Raw genomic sequence first — 20,950 nt, 5'->3', positions numbered from 1 at the left:
TTGGTTAGGAGAGGTTTGAGGGGAAAAGAGCTTTTTGGGGTGAATTAGAGGTTTGACCTTTAGAAAAAGCTAATTGAGAGTGTTTGGTTAGGAGAGGATTAGAAGAGAGTTTTGGGGTGAAAAAACTAATTTTGAAAAAGCTCAATATAGGAGCCTTTTGCAATTAGAGGTTTGAGAAAGTGGATGAAAATGACTATTTTGTCATACTGTTGCCTACTAATTACAACCACTATCAACCTTGGTACCCTACATATTTTTCTCCTAAAAACATTATTAACACTTGAAGCATATTTACTAGATTCGTTTTTTGTTGTAATAAATTTTATATTAGTACTTTGAAGCAATTGAAGTATATTGCAATCATGCTTAAAATTTCATTAGTAATATTTATCTATTTGAAAAATATATATTATTAAAAAAATTAAATAAAGAATAATTTTTAAAAAAAAATATTACCCTGTATTTTATTTAGTCAATGTTTATTAGAAAAATATAGAGAGAAAAAATTAACACAATAAATATTTGTCTTATATTAATAAGACACAAAGTATGTCAATGTCCTTAATGGTCATTTTACATATTAAACAGCTAACAGCTATCAGCTAATTTACCAAACACTTTTACACAAACAGCTAATGCAACCAGCTAGTCAAATCAGCTAATGCAAACAGCTAACCGCTAACAGCTAGTCAAATCAGCTATGAGCTAACAGCTCCTAACCAAACAGGGCCTTTGTCCAATGATAGATCTTCCCTTTGCTTTGGGTGGGATTGACCCCACAAGCGAAAAATTTCATAGAAAAGTTTGTGTACAATTGTACAAATTTCATAATGTATGCTTAATATTTCTACTATCCCTTGTAAAACTAAGATCTGCCACTGACTTTGTCACTATCAGTAATCAAATGTTATTATGTAAAATATTATTGGATTAGTCGCAATACATTTACCATAATAACAATTTTTTATACTTTTACAAATAGAAACTTAAGTATATTTAATAATCAATTGATAATGCAAGTATAAATAAAGAGGAGTATTTAACAATCCTTACTTACTCCGTTACTCCGAGTGTTTATTTATAGAAAACCAAGCATGTGACTAAATTCTATTATTGCCTTGTTCACACCATAATATTACATTACAAAAACCAAAAAACATACATACAGCTATAAATTCATTTCACAAGTTGGGAAATTTCCAAATATCATTTCACAATCATCAACTTGCAACGTTGAATTTGGACAAAAACTTGGACCGACTCCCATCCTCCTGTCCAATCCTAATTCGGTTCCAAATACAAAAAAGAAAAACCCAGACCCAGCTTCCAGCAAGAATGAGAAGCTAGCTAACAGCATACACGTACACACTAGCTATCAATAATGGCTAACAGCAAGCTCGTATCTTCCCAAACTTATTCGGGCACATTCCCGAGCCCGGATACGCCCTCGGGTGGGGAGGAAGACGGTCCGGGTATCCGGATTCCGAAAGGGTGGAGCTCCGAGCGGGTTCCCCGCTCCAGTTACCGTAACCATAGTAGTAAGTATGTAGCATCGGCGGCTTTGATGCCGTTTAGTAGTGGGAGGACGTTACCGTCAAAATGGGAGGATGCAGAGAGGTGGATTTGTAGTCCGGGTAGTTCGGGTAATAATCATTGTTATTATGGGTCTGGGTTTGGGTCCGGGTTTGGGTCCGGGTCTGGAGCTGGTCCTAGGACAGCTTCCCAACTTGCGAAATATCAAAGACGGGCTAAATCTAAGAGTGGCCCGTTAAGCCCGCTTGGGCCAGTTTTCTACGGCGGTGTGTATAATAGCTTCTCCCCTGTGTTGGGAGTAGGAGTTATTAATGGTGGGAGATGGAGAAATTCGCTTATGATTGAGTCATCGGGCTTGGCCTCGTCCCGATTCGAAGAAAGATTGCCCATTGAAGGTGGAGGTGTGAGTGAAGAAGGTAGAAGATCTTGCCCTGGGCATACCACTCATTGGTTAGACTCGTGGAGCGGGCCGGCTAGTCCTACCCAAGGTAATTTTTTATTTTTTGACAAAGACATTATTGGTTATTTTTAATTTTTATTTATTCACAATACATTGGTTACACAAAATCCATGTTACTAGGATTAGCAAGTTGGCTACAAATGTCATCATATATAGTTGGCTAGAAGTATGCATTTAAGTGTAATACACAACCATTTTATGAAAATTTTGCCTAATTTTGTACAAAAAAAGTTTATTAGAGCATCTCCTATGGTTGTAGCTAGGGATTAGCTTGAAATTTATAAAAGTTTCAAGCTAATAGCTAGACCATTAGAGTGAAAATAATAAATTAGCCTGGACAAGCAAATTAGCTTAAATAGCTTTCAAAATTGCCAAACAATTAATTGACAAGTGAACAAGTGAGACAAATTTAAATAACAAGTTAGTTGCTAGCCATTGGAGCACAAATTAGCTAGACAACCAAAAAACTTGAAATTGTATGTGACATAACAAGCTAATTGTCAAATTAGCTTACCATTGAAGGTGCTCTAATTTCTGAGGTGTGTTTGAGGAGTCAAAGGTGAAATGAAGAGTCGGGGTGTAGATTAGCTTAAAATTTAACGTCAACCAATGAAGCTTGTCCTATTGGTTAAAACTAATGCTCTGTTTTGTTCGACTTATTTTGACTTATTTCACACAAAATAAGTTCAGCAAAAATAATTTTTTTCCAGACATTTTCACACACAAATAAGTTTTCTTTTTTCCAGACAAAATAAGTTTTTTTTCAAATAAAATAAGTTCAGATAAGTTCAGTCAAAATAAATCCACTAGAACGAAGCCTAGCTAAAGGGTTGTTTCATGCGAACTAGTTTTCGGGTCTAGATCTCCATCCTCATTTATAATTTATATTGCCCATGTGGCTCATTTATACCTTGAAAACAATTTCGGAACTCAAAATCTAGCTCAGGGATTCTACACTAACGTATTCTGGAGGATGCATTTTAAGTGTAATGTTAGGAATTAAACACAACTTAGTTAAGTCGACAAGAATACGAAACGGAGTTGTTTGGTTTAATATCTTGTTTCCTAATTTAATTGGAATTGTAATTAGGAAACTAGATATATTTTGGTATGTAACAATCTATAGGATTATTTAAACTTGGGAGCAAGTATAATTATAGTAGATGTAGGTTTCTAGTCTAGCATTTTGTTTTGCAGAAACTTAATAATACGATAATATTTGAGGGGAGGATATCTAAATTTACTCACAAACAATTGTGTCTTTTATTATTGTTTTTGCTATTTGTTCTATATTGTATTTGTAGGTTTGTTCCTAATTGTCTGTGGCACGCGTTTATTTATAACATGTAAAATTGTAAATATAGGCGAAGCGAGCTTGACTAACGAGAACAATGAGGCTATGAGTAATAACCTTGAACAAGAAAATTGCAAGGGTGAACCCAGAGCTATATCAAGGAGGGATATGGCTACTGAAATGTTTCCATCCAGTCAGAGTAGTGGTACTTGTTCGAGTCCTAAATCATCTGTATCAAATACATCTCCTCGTCCACTACTAGTCCTCCGTAATGAGTCTAGAAGGGATATCCAAACTCCAGAATTTGAAGTCAGGGATGTTCAAGTTGATAAACAATCAAGTACGGCTTCAAGATCGTCTCACCAAAACGAACATGTTGTTAGAAACAATTATTCTAATTCGACTACTGGAATTCAACCGGACATCAAAATATCCAAGTATGTTGCTACTTTCTTCCTCTAGCTATTCTGTTCTATAGCTATGTTTTAAGGATCTTACTACTAAATTGATTATAGGCAAATTTGCCAAAAAAAAACCCTTTTATAACCCAAACTTTGTGAGAAAGAAACTTATATTCGAGTAATTTTTTTGTGAAATCATAACTTAATGTAATTTATTTTTCGAAAGACAACCTAAGGGAAGTTTTCGGCATTGACTGGGCTTTTCCGGTCATTGACTTGCACGTGAGTAGCACGTGAGGCTTAAGTTTGGCTAAAAGACACTTATTTCCCGAGTCTTGAATTTTTAAACTTGATTATTTTTTCGATTTTTTTTCAACTCTAGGTTTTAAAGCTTAGAAGTTTGGAGGAAAATTTGGTGTAGTTAGCAAAATAAAGCCACACGTGCAAGTCAATAGCCCGAAAAGCCCATTCAATGTCGGAAACTTCCATTTGGTTGTCATTCGCAAAAAAAAAATTACATTAATATGTATTTTCACAAAAAAATTAACATTAAGGTGTGTTTTTTTTTAAAAAAATTATATAAGATCATTTCTCGCAAAATTTGAGTTATTAAATGTTGTTTTTGACAAATTTACCTTAATTATACCAATTATCTAAATTGGTGTAAAATTTAGCACATGTCTACCACATTGGTGTAAAAGGCCACATCTGGTAGAGGGAGTGAAGTTTTATACCAATTTGGTTATTCGGCTAAACTTGTGATTGTTAGTCAATAATTTGACATTTTCTTAATTTTTACGGATTTTTCATGAAATACCCCCGAATTTTGGCGTAATTCACCAAATGCCCCTCGACTTTCAGTAATTCACCAAATGCCCCTCACAAATGACTTAATACCCAAAATACCCTTACTAATGATGCGCCGTTAGTCCTCCGTTAACCTAATTTTCAAATTCACCAAATACCCCTATTTTAATACTTATTTCACCAAATACCCTTATTCAGAAACTTAATTCACCAAATACCAATAACTTAAAATTACTCATTTTGATGCTCAACGGCTAGTTTTTGTGTTTGAAAATTAGCCGTTGCTTATTGTTTGCTTATAAATACTCTTTTTCTGACTGTTTATTGTAGTTTTCCTATTATTTTGTTAATTTCATATCATTTTTGTCATGAGTTTTCTTTCAAAATCATTATCCACACCCAATGAGTCCACATATGTAAGAGTCCCAAATAAATTTTGTTATCATGGGAGAAACTTTGACATCCGAATATCTGATACAACACTCAATCTGAAGCTTCGGTACAACACTAAAACAGAAAACACTCCTAAAAACACCTCAAAACGTCGCAACTCTTCAAGAAAATAGCTACTTCTTTTGTACCTTATTCTTTATGTGACCAATTAATTATATTTACCACGCAATCGGAAGGTATTCCTTTTTCAATATGGGAAATATCTTTAACATATGCAAACAGATTAAAAATAAAGCTCTTATTAATTTTATTCTAACGCATATGTTCCAGCTACCTTGGCTTCTATTGCTTCCATGCCACATATTTAACGTTAACTCCCTTTTGTCTCCTGTCTCTACTGCCTCTAAACATCTTTCTTCAATCTCCTAACTTTCTCTCAACCTTACAGTCGAGGCATAAAGGTTTTCCCACTTTTCTTTTGAGCTAGGTCCTATTGACATGGTCAGATTTATGGACAAATGTCTATTTTTGGATTTGAGGGAACAAGAAAAAAAATGAAACTAAGGTATGTTCCAAAGCTCATGAACCAGTGAAAAAACATGAATCTTGGCACAAAGATTTGCCTCCAAACTCAAGATTTTCACATCATGAATCCAAGTTGAAATCGAGGTTGTGATAAAAATGTATGTGTTATTGAACTTGATTTCTTAGTTTCTTTACCATTCGGACAATAAGAAAATTAAGGTGTTAGCTTTAGATTGAATTACTTCAGCTTCACTTACATAAGATCCCTTTGAAAATGGGGTTTTTTGGCCTTTTGCTCAGCTAAAGTGCATTGTCTTTACTGGATGAGGCCTGAACTTATTGGATCATAATTGAAACTTACTGAGTGTTGTATCGGAGCCTCGGATGGAAATTTCCTCCCATAATATTAGAAATTGTTTGGGACTCTTACATATGTGGATTCATGGGTGTGGATGATGATTTTGAAAGAAAACTCATGACAAAAATGATATGAAATTAACAAAACAATAGAAAAACTACAATAAATAGTCAGAAAAGGGGTTTTTATAAGCAAACAATAAGCAACGGCTAATTTTCAAACATAAAACTAGCCGCTGAGCATCAAAATGGGTAATTTTAAGTTATGTGTATTTGGTGAATTAAGTTTCAGAATAGGGGTATTATATGAAATAAGTAATAAAATAGGGGTATTTGGTGAATTTAAAAATTAGGCTAACGGAGGACTAACGGCGCGTCATTAGTAAGGGTATTTTGGGTATTAAGTCATTTGTGAGGGGCATTTGGTGAATTTCTGAAAGTCGAGGGGCATTTGGTGAATTACGCCATAATTCGGGGGTATTTCATGAAAAATCCGTAATTTTTATGTATGTTGATGGTTTTATGTGAGTAGATTCGACAGAAAAGAAGCTAGGATTAATGCATGGGAGAACCTACAGAAAGCTAAAGCTGAAGCAGCTATTCAAAAACTTGAGGTAACTCTAGCCAACTAATGCTCTCTTCCTATTTCTTTAAGAGTTACATGTTGACTGAAAAAACAATATTTTAAGGAAAGTGAGTAGATTTTCCTATAATAATCATGTAAGTGGAGATGCGTGAACTTTTTATTGTAAATTATGTTTTTTTGGTGCGAATGATTCGCAAGGGTAATTTAAATTACAAATGGGGGCGGGGGATTCGAACCTGAGACCTATTGTACTCAGGTAGTGAGAACTTTGGTGTAATATTTTAGTGTAGACATTACCAAAAATTGGAAATATAACTCGTATAAAATACGGCCGGAAATGATATACGAAGTATGTAACTCCTAATCCCTCAAAAAAAAAGCATGTAACTCCTAAAGATGGTATATTTTAAGCTTCAACTTTTGCGAAGCATATCATTACTAAATCAATATGAAAACTAAGTTTTGTTCTCTTCACCTGGTCTGTTCTGATCTGCACTTATCTCAATATTTTCTATGAGTGCTTTTTTTTTTTTTTTTTTTTGTGTGTGTTTTATTTTTATAGTCTGCCTAATCAGCAATAAAAATATGATGAAGAGAACATATCCTAATTATCAACAGAGGGAGTGTAAATCGTCAACGGCTAAGTACGTCACTTGTCCAGTAGTCCAATATACAAGCACATAATTTTGGTTAGTTAAGTATTAAGATTTGTAGGAAATTTATGGTTGCAGGAGAAGCTGGAAAAGAAAAGAGCGTTATCAATGGATAAAATCATACGGAATTTACGGAGGGCTGAAATTAAAGCAGGAAAAATGAGAAACTCGTTACCGGGCGAAGGTGATCGGGTTCAAAGTCGGGCTAATTCGGAAACAACTTCTAAACTCCCTTCATTTTGTAAAAAGATCCGACTTAAATCATCAACCAAAAGTTGTGTTACATGCTATCCATTCTATAGTTTATAGAAAATAATGGATGTTATCATTTCAATAGATGAATAGATCCATTAAATGTACTCCGGAAACGGGCTTTAATTTTGTACCAAGTACTACTAGAGCTGTCAAAAACTGACCCGACCTGAAAATCCGACCCGAACCGACCGAACCCGTAACCGACCATGACCCGAAATTACGGTAAAATAGGTAACCCGAAATCCGACCTGTACCCGATCAGAAAAAACCGATAACCGATTTTAACCCGATGTTATAACACCCGAACCCGAACCCGACACCCGACCCGAAGATAACCGATAACCGAACTGACCCGACCGAACAATGACCCGAACCCGATTTGATACCCGACCCGATATCAACCCGAAACCGATTGTAACTTGATGAAACCTGCTATTGACCCAACCTGTGACAACCCGCTACCCCATTTACCCGACCTGTTGATAACCCGACTTGTCATTGACACGACCAAATATTAACCTCAACGATAAATCTTATTTCAATTATTTATTACTAGATAGTAGATACTGAAAATTTTAACTGTAAAATAAGTTAAACAATATTTTTTACAATATAAAATAATTAAAATGTATAGGTTAATTATCAGACCCGAGTTTGACCCGTCCTCGAGAGTGACCCGACCTGAATTCTATCTGATAAGATTATTATCCGATCCAAACCAAGACCCAACCCCGAAAATAACTGTGTTGCAAACCGACTTAAACCCGACTCGATAAGACCCGAATCCGAAATTACCTGCTACAAACCGACTTAAACCCGACCTGATAAGGCCCGAACCCGAAATCAAACCTGACCGAAATGTGACCCGACCCGAATCCGACCTGAACCTGGGTTAGGAAAAAACCCGACATGATCCGACTTGAAATCAACCCGACCGAACCCGAAGTCAACCCGGATGGAATATTGACCCGACACGACCCGACCTGATCATGACCCGAGACCCGAAATGACCCGACCCAAACCCGACCCGATAACCTGTTTTGACAGCTCTAAGTACTACGTAGTAGCTTAGAATTTAGACCACGTACATGATTTCCTTTGCACATAAATAAATAAATAAAAGTACCATGTACGAAGTATTATGCATATAGGTTAAATGGCAATATCGGGATTTCCGCCATTATCATCATGCGGTTTGTTCTCCATGTCGTTATTATTTTGTAAGCGATTTGAATCTACAAATTGCAATTGAGCTTAATTTGATAATCATGAAAAGCAAAATTTACTACTCCGTAGAAATCAACTTTTAAAATATACACTAGTTTTTGGGTCCGGGCGATGCCCCGGGTTACTACATTAATGACATTCACATTTACTTATATTTTTTTTTACAATGATAACCTGAACACATGTAATAGCTTAGTGGTAAAGGCTTTATTCTTTAAACTCAAGATCAAATGTTCAAACCTTATGCAAATCATGTTTGATTTTTTTTTTTTTTTATGTGTATGAAGATTACATTGAGCAAAGCACCCATAAAAATAGCGTCACGTGTCACATAAACTTTCTTTTAAACGCCTTTTAATATATAGTATAGATTTGGCGAGAAACCACATTTTAAAAATAATTTTGCGAGAAGAACCTGATTAGTTACTATGTATAGAAAAAGAGAGTTTAAGTGACCCGAATTTCATCATTTTTTAAGTCGGGAATTTTGAGGAACTAAATCGCTTAAGCGAAACTCTCATAATGTAATCATTTATTAGAAGTCAATCTTCTTCCTCTTGTTACTTTCTAGATTTGCTAGTGTAGTATGACTCATATCATCATCTTAATACCGAAAATAGTTACTCCCCAGTCTCTTTTTGTTCTTTACGCTTTTGTTGTTGGGTGTCCCAAAATGTTCTTTACATTTCCTTTTATATTATCATATAAATGCTTTAATATTCTATCAAAATTTGTGTCCAATGATTATTTTAACCAATTAAATTCATTGTCATTTAATTTCTCACTTTTTGCATTTGGACGTTAAAATTTTCTCATTTCTCCAATATCAGGATTTTGGTAAAAGTGAAAACATTATAAATAAACGTAACTTTTCTTGTTTAAATAAAAAAATAGAAAAACACCAATGCACATTAATTAGTTCGTTAAAACGCGTGTAAAATACCAAACGTAAAGAACAAAAAGAAATGAACCGAGTAGAAGAGAATAGAAAGCATCGTTTCGCAAACGAACGTTCGACAAAACATACGTTATCGTTCACTAATTCCTTTTCCTAGTCATAAATGAATGGGGGGTACTTCTTCATTGATTAAAAGAAAATTCTACTAATCAGTGTTTTATTGTTTTTTTTACGCATAGCACACCCGGTTCACTGGAGCTTAGCTCCGACTATATCCGGATCATCCGTGTCGCACACCTTGCTTAGGGTGGGTGAGTCTCCCAACAAGAGTTTCTGCATATGGCGAGGCTCGAATCCGAGACCTCTCTTAAGCGACATCAAGCTGCTTACCACTTGAGCCAACTCTATATTGGTAATCAGTGTTTTATTGTTGATTTCGACAAATTAACAACGTTAGTGGAGAACCACAGAAAGCTTAATTTCTTGTCCAATGATTCTTGCATGTGATGATGCCACCTGTTACCTTCTTCTCCTGCCACTAAATTTTTGATTTCTTACAACAAATGAGTGCTTCACATTTGTACCTGTAATCACTTAAATCAAAATATCCACTTACTTCAATTTCCTTTATCATCTTCCTCAAACAAAAAATTAAATCAAAAAATTAAATTAATTGACTATCCCAAATTAAATCACATTTGTGCAAAACTAAAGCTGATTTAATTATTGGTGAGCTAAATTCATGGCTTCAACAGTGTTATACAATTCATTAACTACTTCAACAACTGTTTTCTTAAGAAGCCACTTACCAATTTCATCATCATCTCCAAACGATGAACTTCATCATCAATCTTCAGTGATCAGTAACTGTAACTACTACTTGAAGAAATCAAGTTTTGGTGGGCAACGAAAGAAATTAAAAGAGAATAATAATTACGTCAAGGCGGCAGCGGTGGCGGAGTCCTTAAAAACTTACCCCAATGAGGTGGCCGGAGATGTACCGGAAAAGAAGCTGCGGATTCTGGTTGCCGGCGGTGGGATCGGTGGGCTGGTGTTTGCGTTGGCGGCGAAGAAGAGGGGATTTGATGTGAAAGTGTTTGAGAAGGATTTGAGTGCGATAAGAGGAGAAGGGAAATACAGGGGACCTATTCAGGTACAAAGTAATGCTTTGGCTGCTTTGGAAGCCATTGATATGGATGTTGCTGAGAAGGTTTTGGCTGCTGGTTGTGTTACTGGTGATCGGATTAATGGCCTTGTTGATGGGGTTTCTGGTAATTGGTAAGTCTGTTTGTACTTTTTACTTGGTGCTTCTTTAGTTGGAAAAAAAAAATTGGGGAATTGGAAAATATTTGAAATTTGGAGATGGGAAAATAATATTACGGGGCGTTTGGAAATTGGAAGGGGGGAGTGAATTGGGGTGCGATTTTCTGGATTTCTACATAATTTTACTTAATTTTCCTGAATTTATAAATTGTACTCTGTACTGCGTAAATGGTAACGTTGAATAGAACAGAGTTTTAGAGGGAAATTGGAAATTTGATTTTAACACATCACTAAGTTGATTTTGACATACCATTTATAAGATAATAAAATATTAAGCTCTGATTAATTTCTGAGATTGGAAATGAGAAGTTGTGAGTAGAAGTTTATGATCTTTTGAGCGGACTATTGACTTATTTGGATTGGGATGAGAAATATATTAACAATGCATTTGAAAATTTCCCAATTGCCGTTTACTCAGGTAATCAGGTTTGAAATTGACTAATTGAGGCCATTATTTAACATTTCCTAAACCACCATCATTTCCCGTTCCTCCAAACAAACATAATTGTTTCAAGTTGAGATATAAATTCCTTCATTTAGGTTCCGTTTGGTTTAGTGTAAAATATTTTCAGTGTAGGGAAAATACAATTTCAAACAAGTTTTCATTTGTTTGGTTCTTTAAAAGAAAACGGGAGAAGATGGTGAAGATGGAAGGGAAAAAGGGAGAGGGCGATAAGGAGGAAATGTGGAAAAGTGGTTTCCCTGCCCTTTAAATGGAAAATGTTTTTCCACCTTTAAAACAGCTATTAAAGATTGTTTTTCATCACTTGGCAAATCAAAGAACGTAAAATGATTGAAATGGGAAAATCGTTTTCCATGAAAATCATTTTACACCCTACCAAACGGAGCCTAAGGTAAATCAAACGTCAATTACTTATTGGGAAATGGCAAATCAAACATCAAAAAACCTGGCTTATAAAGCATACTACTTTGCTAGAATGTGGAATAATCCACTAATAAGCATACTACTTTGCTAGAATGTGGAATAACCCACTAAGAATATTCATGTTCCTAAAATGAAGGACTACTAACGTACTAATTTGAAGCACTAACTTTTAACCGGAACCCCCCTCAAATGCCTTTGAAGTATGTTGTTTACATTAGCAGAGCGTTTAGGTTGAGAATCGGTGAGGATAGATGTTGGCTACTCATTATTTACCATGTAGAGAAATTGACATCCTACTAGCTAATTTGCTTTAGAATGGTACATGTAAATGATGTACAAGTTTGGTCAATCAGGTACGTCAAATTTGATACCTTCACTCCTGCAGTGGAGCGGGGTCTTCCAGTCACTAGAGTCATTAGCCGTATGACATTGCAACAAATTCTTGCTGAAGCCGTTGGAGAAGAGGTGATTACGAATGAGAGTAATGTTGTGGATTTTAAGGATGATGGAAACAAGGTATTTAACCAACAAATTAAATAGCATGCCTTTCTCAATTTGTTTTTTGGAAGATATGTTCTGATTTTCTGAATAATGTTCTGATGAAACAGGTCTCTGTGACGCTTGACAATGGGAAGACTTTTGAAGGAGATCTCCTAGTTGGAGCTGATGGAATATGGTCTAAGGTATTCCAATCTTCCGAATTGTTGAGCTAATAATGTAGTTTTGATGACAAACTAACGTGATTATGTGCTAGGTGAGAACAAACTTGTTCGGGCATTCAGATGCTGTTTACTCAGGATACACTTGTTACACGGGCATTGCAGATTATGTGCCTGCGGACATTGACTCCGTTGGGTATGTTCTAACCCGTATATAAGCTCTACACTGTCACATTTATGTTCAGTTGTTAAGGGTATAATCCACATGTAAGTATTAGGTTAGTTATCCCGCATTGGAAAATAAGGAGACATTGACTAACATATACTGTAAGATTGCTTGGTGGGCTACTCTACCTATCACCAATTGGTTTTAGGATGGAACCCCGTTAGACTTATATGTCGTCAATCTCCTCTCGTGAGTTTATCACTTTTAAGGAGAAAGATGTGATCATCTTATACGATTGTTGCTCGTCTTAAGAGTAGGAGCTCAATTGATTTCATAATCTAACTAGAATTTGTTTTCTCTGCAGGTATCGAGTATTTCTGGGGAACAAACAGTACTTTGTTTCATCAGACGTGGGTGGAGGCAAGATGCAGTGGTATGCATTTTACAAGGAAGCCCCTGGTGGTGTTGATCAGCCTAATGGTAGATAACTTTCCGTTTCCCTTAATTTCAAGGTTGTTTATTGTTTTTTGATGGTAAAGATCAAGGCAAGGGTTACTCATTAAACAAAATGAAACTACACATTTCCTTATTAGTTAATTTTAGTATTTCCTCTGGCCCTTCTTCCACCCATATTCTTTCACCAACGATCCTATGTAGAAAGCCGGAGTTTAGCATAACGCCAACCAATAATTCGAGGTTTTGGTGAACTGTGTATTTGCATAAGCGAATATGAACTACCGGAATTACACTACAGTCTATGCTACTTCTTCCGTCCTACAAAAATTTGCAGGAAGCTGTTGCAGTAACCTGCATGCATCACCACACTGTTCTGTAGCGTACCTTGTGCAGAAACAACTGGATATTTTTACTAAAGTGTAACATGTTTTTGGCAGGTATGAAACAAAGATTGTTTGATATATTTGAGGGATGGTGTGACAATGTGATTGACGTAATCATTGCTACGGATGAAGAGGCTATTCTTCGACGTGACATTTATGATAGAACACCAAAGTTAACCTGGGGGCAGGGTCGTGTAACCTTGTTGGGAGACTCGGTACACGCTATGCAGCCCAATTTGGGACAAGGGGGATGCATGGCCATCGAGGTAAAATCAAGTTGTAGCTAAGGCTCCGTTTGGTTTGGTGTAACATGTTTTCAGTGTAAAATGATTTTTCATGAAAAACATTAGGGAAAACACAATTCCAAATCAGTTTTCCTTTGATTGGTTCCTTAAAAGAAAATGGGAGAAGATGGTGAAGATTGAATCATTGAAGGGACAAAGGGAGAGGGAGATAAGGAGGAAAGGAGAAAAGGTGGAAAAGTGATTTCCCTCCCTTTTAAATGGAAAAGGTTTTTCCACCAAACAATTTAGTATGGAAATATTTTTCTATTCCTTGCCAAACTAAACAACGTAAAATGATTAAAAATGGGAAAATCGTTTTCCATGAAAACGTTTCACACCTTACAAAACGGAGCAAAATCCATTTATTACAGATTTACAGCAAAGTTGTGTTAGCGTGGAGTAAATTAACATTCTTGGTTATATGTGATTCCTTGATATAGGATAGCTATGAGCTTGCTCTTACACTTGATAAAGCGTGGCAAAAGAGCGTTGAATCTGGAAGACCGATTGATGTTGCTTCCTCACTTAAGAGGTAAGAGGATAGAGAATCTGTATATACTCTGTAGGATGAAGATAAACAAGCATATAATTTATATTGCTTTCCTTGATTAGTTATGAGGGAGCAAGAAGACTTCGAGTGGGTGTAATTCATGGATTGGCTAGACTGGCAGCAGTGATGGCAACAACTTACAAGTCTTATTTGGGTATAGGACTTGGTCCTTTGTCGGTAAGAACTCAACTATTCCCGGAAGTTGGTTCATTCTTTAATGCATTGCCATGTGATTAACCTGATTCCTACAATTTGCAGTTTTTGACGAAATTAAGGATACCTCATCCTGGAAGAGTTGGTGGTCGGTTTTTTATAACTCCAGCAATGCCTTTGATGTTGCGTTGGATTTTAGGTGGTAACAGGTTGGCTTTTTAACCATTTCGTATCGATAATCTATGTCATGTTGAGTAATATTGTGGCTTCCCTTTTCACTTAGAGCGTGTTTGGTATAGAGTAAGTGATGGAAATGAAATCAATTAACTATTTTCATTACCTAATGTTTCATTTCCTAAAGGTAACCATTACCACTGTTTGTTACCTCTGTCAACACTATGGTAACAAAACGGTAATCCTCCTCAATCCCCAATTTATTATAACTGATTCATTTTCTAAGGTATACCAAACAACTAATAATGGTAATAGCTAACACTACCTTTTCCCCCTTCTTATTTATTTCCTTTCCATTTCATTTATTAAGTTTATACCAAAACATGCCCTTAGATTGTTCTTAAATCTTGCTTACCTGTTTTTTCCACAATAACTCGACACTCAAAACTCTTTGAACAAGATGGACATATGGTAAAATCCACGCTTTTGATCCGATATCAAAGCTCATATAATATTCCACGCTTTTGATCCGATATGAAGTCTGTCTATACCAGTCTCAGAGTGTTGGGTATTTGGCCATTTAGGTGAAATCAAGAGTCCAAGTAGCATAGCCTGTAGAAATGCACATGTTTTCTTCTCATTCAAATCTTAATTCCCTGAATAAACCATTTGAATTTTGAGTTCCACGCATACTGTTGACTGAAAAACATGACTGTTGGCATCACAACATGTAAGCATTTTGTTGAAAAGATTAGCTATGGGGACTAATTGTCCCACATGGAGGAAATAGAGTTAGGTTGACTAACATATAAGTTTGATGGGCTACTCCACCTATCAGCAATTGGTTTTAGGATGAAACCCCATTAGTTTTATATGCGGTTAATCTCTTTTCATGTACGAGATCGTGTATGGCCCGAGGAATTTATCACATTTTCATTTTATTTTTTCGTTCCACGGAGGTTATTGAAGAATTCTGACTGTCTTCATGGGTTTACTTCTAATGTTAAAACTGTATATCACACTCGTAAGAGCTAATTATAGTCTCGTACACCCTTTTGCAGTGAAAAACTTGAAGGAAGGATACCATATTGCAGTTTGTCAGAAAAAGTGAGTTGAAAGAGAAACATAGACTTCTTCCCTTGTACAAGTATTAGTTTTTGCCAATGTTTTTCTTATATACTCAATGCTTAAACCCTTTTTTTTTGTAAAAAATGAAAGGCAAGCAACAACTTACAGAGATGGTTTGAGGATGATGATGCATTGGAGCGTGCTCTTACTGGAGAGTATGTTTGAGTAGCTCTCATATTTTTCTTCTATTTGATCGTATCTGTAAGAATAATCATAAATAAATAGTAATTTTGATTGTTCGTCTTGTTTGTAGATGGACTCTCCTTCCCCAAGGAAGTGTTGCCGGATCTTTGAAACCTATTTGTTTGAGTAGAAAGGAAGACGAGCCATGTATAATTGGGTATGTTCTTACTCTCTTCTTAGCGAAAGTTCAGGTTGGATATAGCACTTTTAGCAGAACGTTCAGTGCTGCTAAATTTACTGATGCATAAATTTACTGATGTTGGATATAGCACTTTTAGCATAACGTTCACTGCTGCTAAATTTACTGATGCATAAATTAACTGATGTTAGGGGAGTATTTCACAAGGATTCATCCGGTATGTCAGTAGCTTTGTCTTCACCTCAGGTAATAACCTTCATTTTTTGAGTGAATTCTAACTGAAATTTCACCTTTCTTCTTCTAATATAATGTGTGTCTGTGTAACTGATCTTGCTCTCTCATCTAAACTCAGATTTCAGAAAAACATGCTCAAATCACCTGCAAGAACGGAGCATATTTCGTGACTGATTTGGGTAGTGAACATGGAACGTGGATCACTGAGTAAGTTTATCGTCTTCTAATGTAGTGGCCGGATGATTCTTCCATCTTCAGAGTGCAACTGATTCTGTTGTGTTGATTCTTGCAGTAACGAGGGCAGAAATTATAGATTGCCGCCTAATTTCCCAACAAGATTTCATCCCTCAGATGTCATTGAATTTGGCACAGACAAAAAGGTGCTGCAGATATCCTGCATATGTACTTTGATTTCAGTAAACATGCGGAATAAGTGCAAGTAAAAATCATTTTTAAGTCGCAAGACAACAATACTAATGAATCCGGTGACACTAATTCTTAAATGGACCTGATCCACACTAAATTTACTGTGGACTCATGCCTAATAACAAAAGTCAACAACTTGATTCTAATCTATTTTGACATGTTTGTTAGAATTATTATGAAAAAAGTATTAAATTGGTGTCGTTAATACATGTTGTGATTGAATAATGTGATTTTAAGTTACGATTCTCTTTTAAAAACATAGGGTTACTTTGATTTGAAAAATGATTACCATGTCTAAGAAAACTGATGTTCAATTTATATGAACAATAAAGAAAGGTTACTATGTATGTAAAAGGGTGCTAGAGTAGTTGGTGGGTTTGGGTCCATAATAATATAATTGTGGATCAGGTCCACGCAAGAATAATCCAAAGCAAATCCTGATATGTAAAATATTAGTTCTAATCAGCAGAAGTTAAACTGGCTTAGTAAAAATCAGGTGAAAAAAGTAAGGTTGGACTAGTAAGCAATGTTTACTTGTTCTCTGATGCACTGATTTTGTCAGATTGTTTTATTCTCTTCTGTTTTGTGCTTTGTTTCCTTGTTGGTGTTTTTTGATCTTGTTCTCATTTAGCAGGCTGTGTATCGTGTTAAAGTGATGGCTACACCTCCAAAGGCGTCACAAAACTCGCCTAGTGCAGCAGTACTGCAGACAGCGTGAAAATTACCATGTCAAATGTTAGTTGATATGACCTCTATGTACAGGATTCATCAAGGAGATTGGAAAAGTACGTAATCTCATTCTAAATCTCCCACCATACATAATTAGAAGCCAGATTCATGTAGATGGTGACATGATCTTCTAAACTCTTCCTGTTGTATCAAATTTTTTCGGGTTTTGAAGATTGCCTGATCGTAAACATACAAATGTATATATTGATAGAAGTTTTGCTTCATTATTGATATAGTCCCTGCTAGCCTGCATCTTCTTTCAACCTGCTTTCTCTCCTTTTTTGGCGCCTCATTTTCTATTAAGGTCATGAGTTGTGAAAGACGCGATATTATGTAAATAAGTTTGTGTTGAAAAATGAAGTGCAACCAAGGTGTAGAGAAGGCAGCAAAGTCCATTCCAATAGGCAAGCAAGTTTTAGGGACAGAGTTGTCACATGATCTCAGATTTCTCTTGTATGTTGTATTTTCCAGTGGACTATAATAGTCATTAACACTATTCAGAAATTTGAAGAGAGTTTCTGCTCTTCTTGTCCTGATTCAGAGGTTGTATGAATGCATTGATCTCAGTTGTCATGGTGATAAAGGGAGAAAAATCATTTAAAGATTCTGGTTTCTCACATAGTCCCCTAATAATTGTATATCCATCACTAATGGACTTACTCATCTACTTTGTTTCATACAAATCTCTATTTAACTTATATTTTCTCTGAGTTATTTGTCAAGGAAACCCTTTGATCTAGTTGCTTCCACATTAGTGATGGAGCTACTCATGAACATTATAGACTTGTTGATGGATGATACCACTGCAAGAATCCAGAAGATTTCTTTTTTATGGTGTTACCTCCCGGTTCGCCTTTAGGGAATCTGAATTCGGGGCAAGTTCTGGGTGGATGGGTTCTAACCCCCTCCCAATTGTTGTTGTGGGAGATCAAACACGCGGTACTCCCTTTGATATGCTCATATTTTATAGTGTTTTTACCCCCGTTTCTTAGTACTTTTTGATCTCAAATGAGCTCTTCGGAGCGATTTTTAGTACTAATGTACTCCTTGTAGTGTGTTTGTAGTTTCAGGTTCATCATTGTAGGACTTAGCATATTTTTGTGCATTTCCTACTCATTTGAATCAATAAAAGAGATTATGTACTTTCGAGAGCACAAACATTGAGTTGGAAGAGTTTTCGAACAAAGCGAATAGTGAAAGAAGTAGAAAACCGACACTCGTGTACTCTTTTGATCATAACTCAAGTTCTACAACTTCAAATGCAGCGATTCAAATTGGGTTGGATTCTAGACTTCAAGAGATTTCCAACGAGTGGTCACTCGCCTAATTCCATGACCTAATTCCGACTTATAACGAAGGAGATATGATGTTTTTAAGATACGGGATCGTGCAGTTTGACGAGCAGATCGCCCGATCGGGCGATGACAACCCCTGTAGCGCGGATTTTAGTTTATTTTCGGTTTTCGCTTGTTTTTTTGGGCAAACTATAAATACCAAGCCCTTATTATTTAGTTGGACATTTTATCAGCATCTTATTTTCTAGTACCTTAGTTTATTGCTTAGTTTTTATTCTCTCTCTAAACTTTTGTTAATTACTTTTATTATTCAATTCAAGTTTCAAGCTTTAAATTTCATCCTTTTTTCTTCAATTTGGTATTTCTTATTTCTTTCCTTCGTTATTCAATTTTAATTATGTTTTCATTAATCATGTTTGCTTTGTTTAAACTAAAATTAAATATGTGTGAGTAGTTTATATTCTAGGGTTTTGGCAATCCATGAATTAATATGAAGGGATGATTGAATGTTATTGATTGTTGGTATTGTGGTTGATTCCAATTGATTGGTTTCATTTACTGTGCGATTAGATTTGCGCAGGTTTAATTGTATTAGTCTAGCAATATCAGGTTAAGATTCGAGAGATGCAATTTTATATTTAGGCTTGTTTCAATATGTAGAATTGAGATTAATACGTAGCGAGAGCCCGTTAATTCTAAGTCTATGATTAGTATCGATTCGAGAGAGCATGCTAGTCTAATTAACTACTTTATTGATTATTATTGATTGTTTATCATCATGGATTGTTATTCATTGGTGAACCTATGCCATAGACTTTTTAATATCTGCATTCTTCTGCTTTATCATCGTCGTAGTTTAATATCCAAACCAACTATAATCTTGTTCCCAGTAATCTAGACATTTACTTTAATAGTAGAAAGAACATTGTTTCCCTGTGGATACGATCCCTATTTCCCTTGCTGTATTTTTAGTTGGTGAACGTTAGGTTTATCTTTGATAGGAGTGCGATTTAGCCTGTCACCCTTCCAAATTCATCCTCAGTCACCACTAAACTAACAGACAATTGAGTCCATAAGATGGTATTGTTGTTACAAGTTTTTCAGTGTCCTGCTTTCATTGGAGTTGCATCCTTTTGTATTATCTAATACAAATTTCAGCTTTCTTTTTTAAGCTAATGTGATCTCTATAGAATGTTCTCAAGATATGAAATTTGTTGATCCTTGGAGCTTTTCTATGTTTGCTAACACAGTTGCATCAGAAAGGTGAAGATAGAGATGGCTTGAAAGATCTATTGTGTCATTGTTGTTGCTGCTGCAGTTTTTTTTACTCTTCCATATTTAGCGATTTAGGATTTAAAGCTATAATGTTTTATTTTGAAAAAACTCCCTACACTAACAGATTTTCAGTGTGTTTCTTACCAAGATAGGTTCAAACAATTTAGATTTGATAACCTGCCTCTGATACCATACTGATTAATATAAATTCATTCAAGCATGTTTTGATTAACTTTTTATATTATGAAAAAAAATATATGGATAAACATTTTAAAGTGTTATATCTTACATGGTAACCTTTATTCTTCAATAGTGATTTTGGAGGGATACTTTTATTGAAGAGAAAAAATTTATTACAAAAAATTAGATAACTTGTACGAGTACATCAAAGCAATGTAATTTGTAGGCATTTTAAGTTAAATATATCTTCGCGTTATAATATTTGTTGTACACCAGCTTAAATAAAAAGTTATGCATTGGAAATGTCACATTCTGTAACGCCCCGACCTCTAAATTACTTATTAAAGCATAATTAGCAGCGGAATTAACCTAATTTGGTCGGGACATTACCTGCCGTAATTCCCTTTTGGAAATTACAAGGCAACATTATACATAAGCCCTAAAAACCTCCAATTAATATAATAATCCTTTATATTCTAAAAATAAAAGTACATAACTTACTAAAAGTCTTTAATTAAACTATTATAACTTTAAGCATAAACTAGGTGAATTTTATTAAAGTGAAATTCCTCGCCTCTACTCGTTTCCATCGATCCCCGCATTACCTAAAATGGAAAACAAAACGGTGAGCCGAAGACTCAGTAACGACTACCCTAGCAACGTAAATTCATTTCAACTCATTTTATTTAATAACACAGGGAGAATAGAATAAGTAAAACATTTAATAAAACATCATATTTAATTCATTCATAAACTTTTAATGAAAACGTCATTCATAAACTCTTAATTAACATGCTAGTTGTCGGCAAATACGAACCGTGAAGGAATTCTCCACTGGGCCTGGGCCCATAAGAGCCTCGGCTCATTGTAACATGGGGTCTGGGCCCTGAGCCTGGGCTCATAAACCATGGGAGTCTGGGCTCGTAATCCATGGGTGG

The 20,950-nt window shown here is 35.5% G+C and overlaps 2 protein-coding genes across 4 annotated transcripts; both read left to right on the top strand.

The window, feature by feature from the left end:
- The first annotated feature begins 990 nt into the window (after positions 1–990).
- LOC110777502 (uncharacterized) lies at positions 991–7,398 on the top strand. 3 transcript variants are annotated; one of them, XM_021982110.2, is made up of 4 exons: positions 991–2,021; positions 3,358–3,724; positions 6,312–6,384; positions 7,088–7,398. In XM_021982110.2, exons 1-4 carry the CDS (start codon positions 1,382–1,384, stop codon positions 7,316–7,318), a joined length of 1,311 nt encoding a protein of 436 aa, XP_021837802.1. In that variant the 5' UTR covers positions 991–1,381; the 3' UTR covers positions 7,319–7,398. The 3 variants fall into 3 exon arrangements, with proteins under 3 accessions (XP_021837802.1, XP_021837803.1, XP_021837801.1); XM_021982109.2 differs by having other exon boundaries at positions 1,013–2,021; positions 6,303–6,384; XM_021982111.2 differs by lacking the exon at positions 6,312–6,384 and having other exon boundaries at positions 998–2,021.
- Positions 7,399–9,856: 2,458 nt separating this feature from the next.
- Positions 9,857–17,525, top strand: LOC110777504 (zeaxanthin epoxidase, chloroplastic-like). The gene is made up of 16 exons (XM_021982114.2): positions 9,857–10,667; positions 11,952–12,114; positions 12,207–12,281; positions 12,353–12,453; positions 12,788–12,903; positions 13,317–13,528; positions 13,987–14,078; positions 14,159–14,273; positions 14,355–14,458; positions 15,485–15,530; positions 15,642–15,706; positions 15,805–15,891; positions 16,065–16,119; positions 16,226–16,314; positions 16,400–16,487; positions 17,168–17,525. Exons 1-16 carry the CDS (start codon positions 10,132–10,134, stop codon positions 17,249–17,251), a joined length of 2,028 nt encoding a protein of 675 aa, XP_021837806.1. The 5' UTR covers positions 9,857–10,131; the 3' UTR covers positions 17,252–17,525.
- Positions 17,526–20,950: the final 3,425 nt, after the last annotated feature.

The sequence above is a fragment of the Spinacia oleracea genome, chromosome 3 (genome assembly GCF_020520425.1).
Source record: "Spinacia oleracea cultivar Varoflay chromosome 3, BTI_SOV_V1, whole genome shotgun sequence".
Classification (NCBI taxonomy): Eukaryota; Viridiplantae; Streptophyta; class Magnoliopsida; order Caryophyllales; family Amaranthaceae; genus Spinacia; species Spinacia oleracea.
The sequence above is the reverse complement of the archived record's forward strand: the minus strand, read 5'-3'. Positions and strand labels throughout refer to the sequence as shown.

What these genes read in the sequence shown, in the direction of transcription:
- LOC110777502 (XM_021982109.2), top strand. Translation starts at nt 1,382, where the DNA reads ATGGCTAACAGCAAGCTCGTATCTTCCCAAACTTATTCGGGCACATTC. An exon ending in GCCGGCTAGTCCTACCCAAG is followed by an intron (nt 2,022 to 3,357) that starts GTAATTTTTTAT and finishes TTGTAAATATAG; the next exon opens with GCGAAGCGAGCTTGACTAAC. An exon ending in CCGGACATCAAAATATCCAA is followed by an intron (nt 3,725 to 6,302) that starts GTATGTTGCTAC and finishes TTATGTGAGTAG; the next exon opens with ATTCGACAGAAAAGAAGCTA.
- LOC110777504 (XM_021982114.2), top strand. Translation starts at nt 10,132, where the DNA reads ATGGCTTCAACAGTGTTATACAATTCATTAACTACTTCAACAACTGTT. An exon ending in TAGCTTTGTCTTCACCTCAG is followed by an intron (nt 16,120 to 16,225) that starts GTAATAACCTTC and finishes ATCTAAACTCAG; the next exon opens with ATTTCAGAAAAACATGCTCA. An exon ending in CATGGAACGTGGATCACTGA is followed by an intron (nt 16,315 to 16,399) that starts GTAAGTTTATCG and finishes TGATTCTTGCAG; the next exon opens with TAACGAGGGCAGAAATTATA.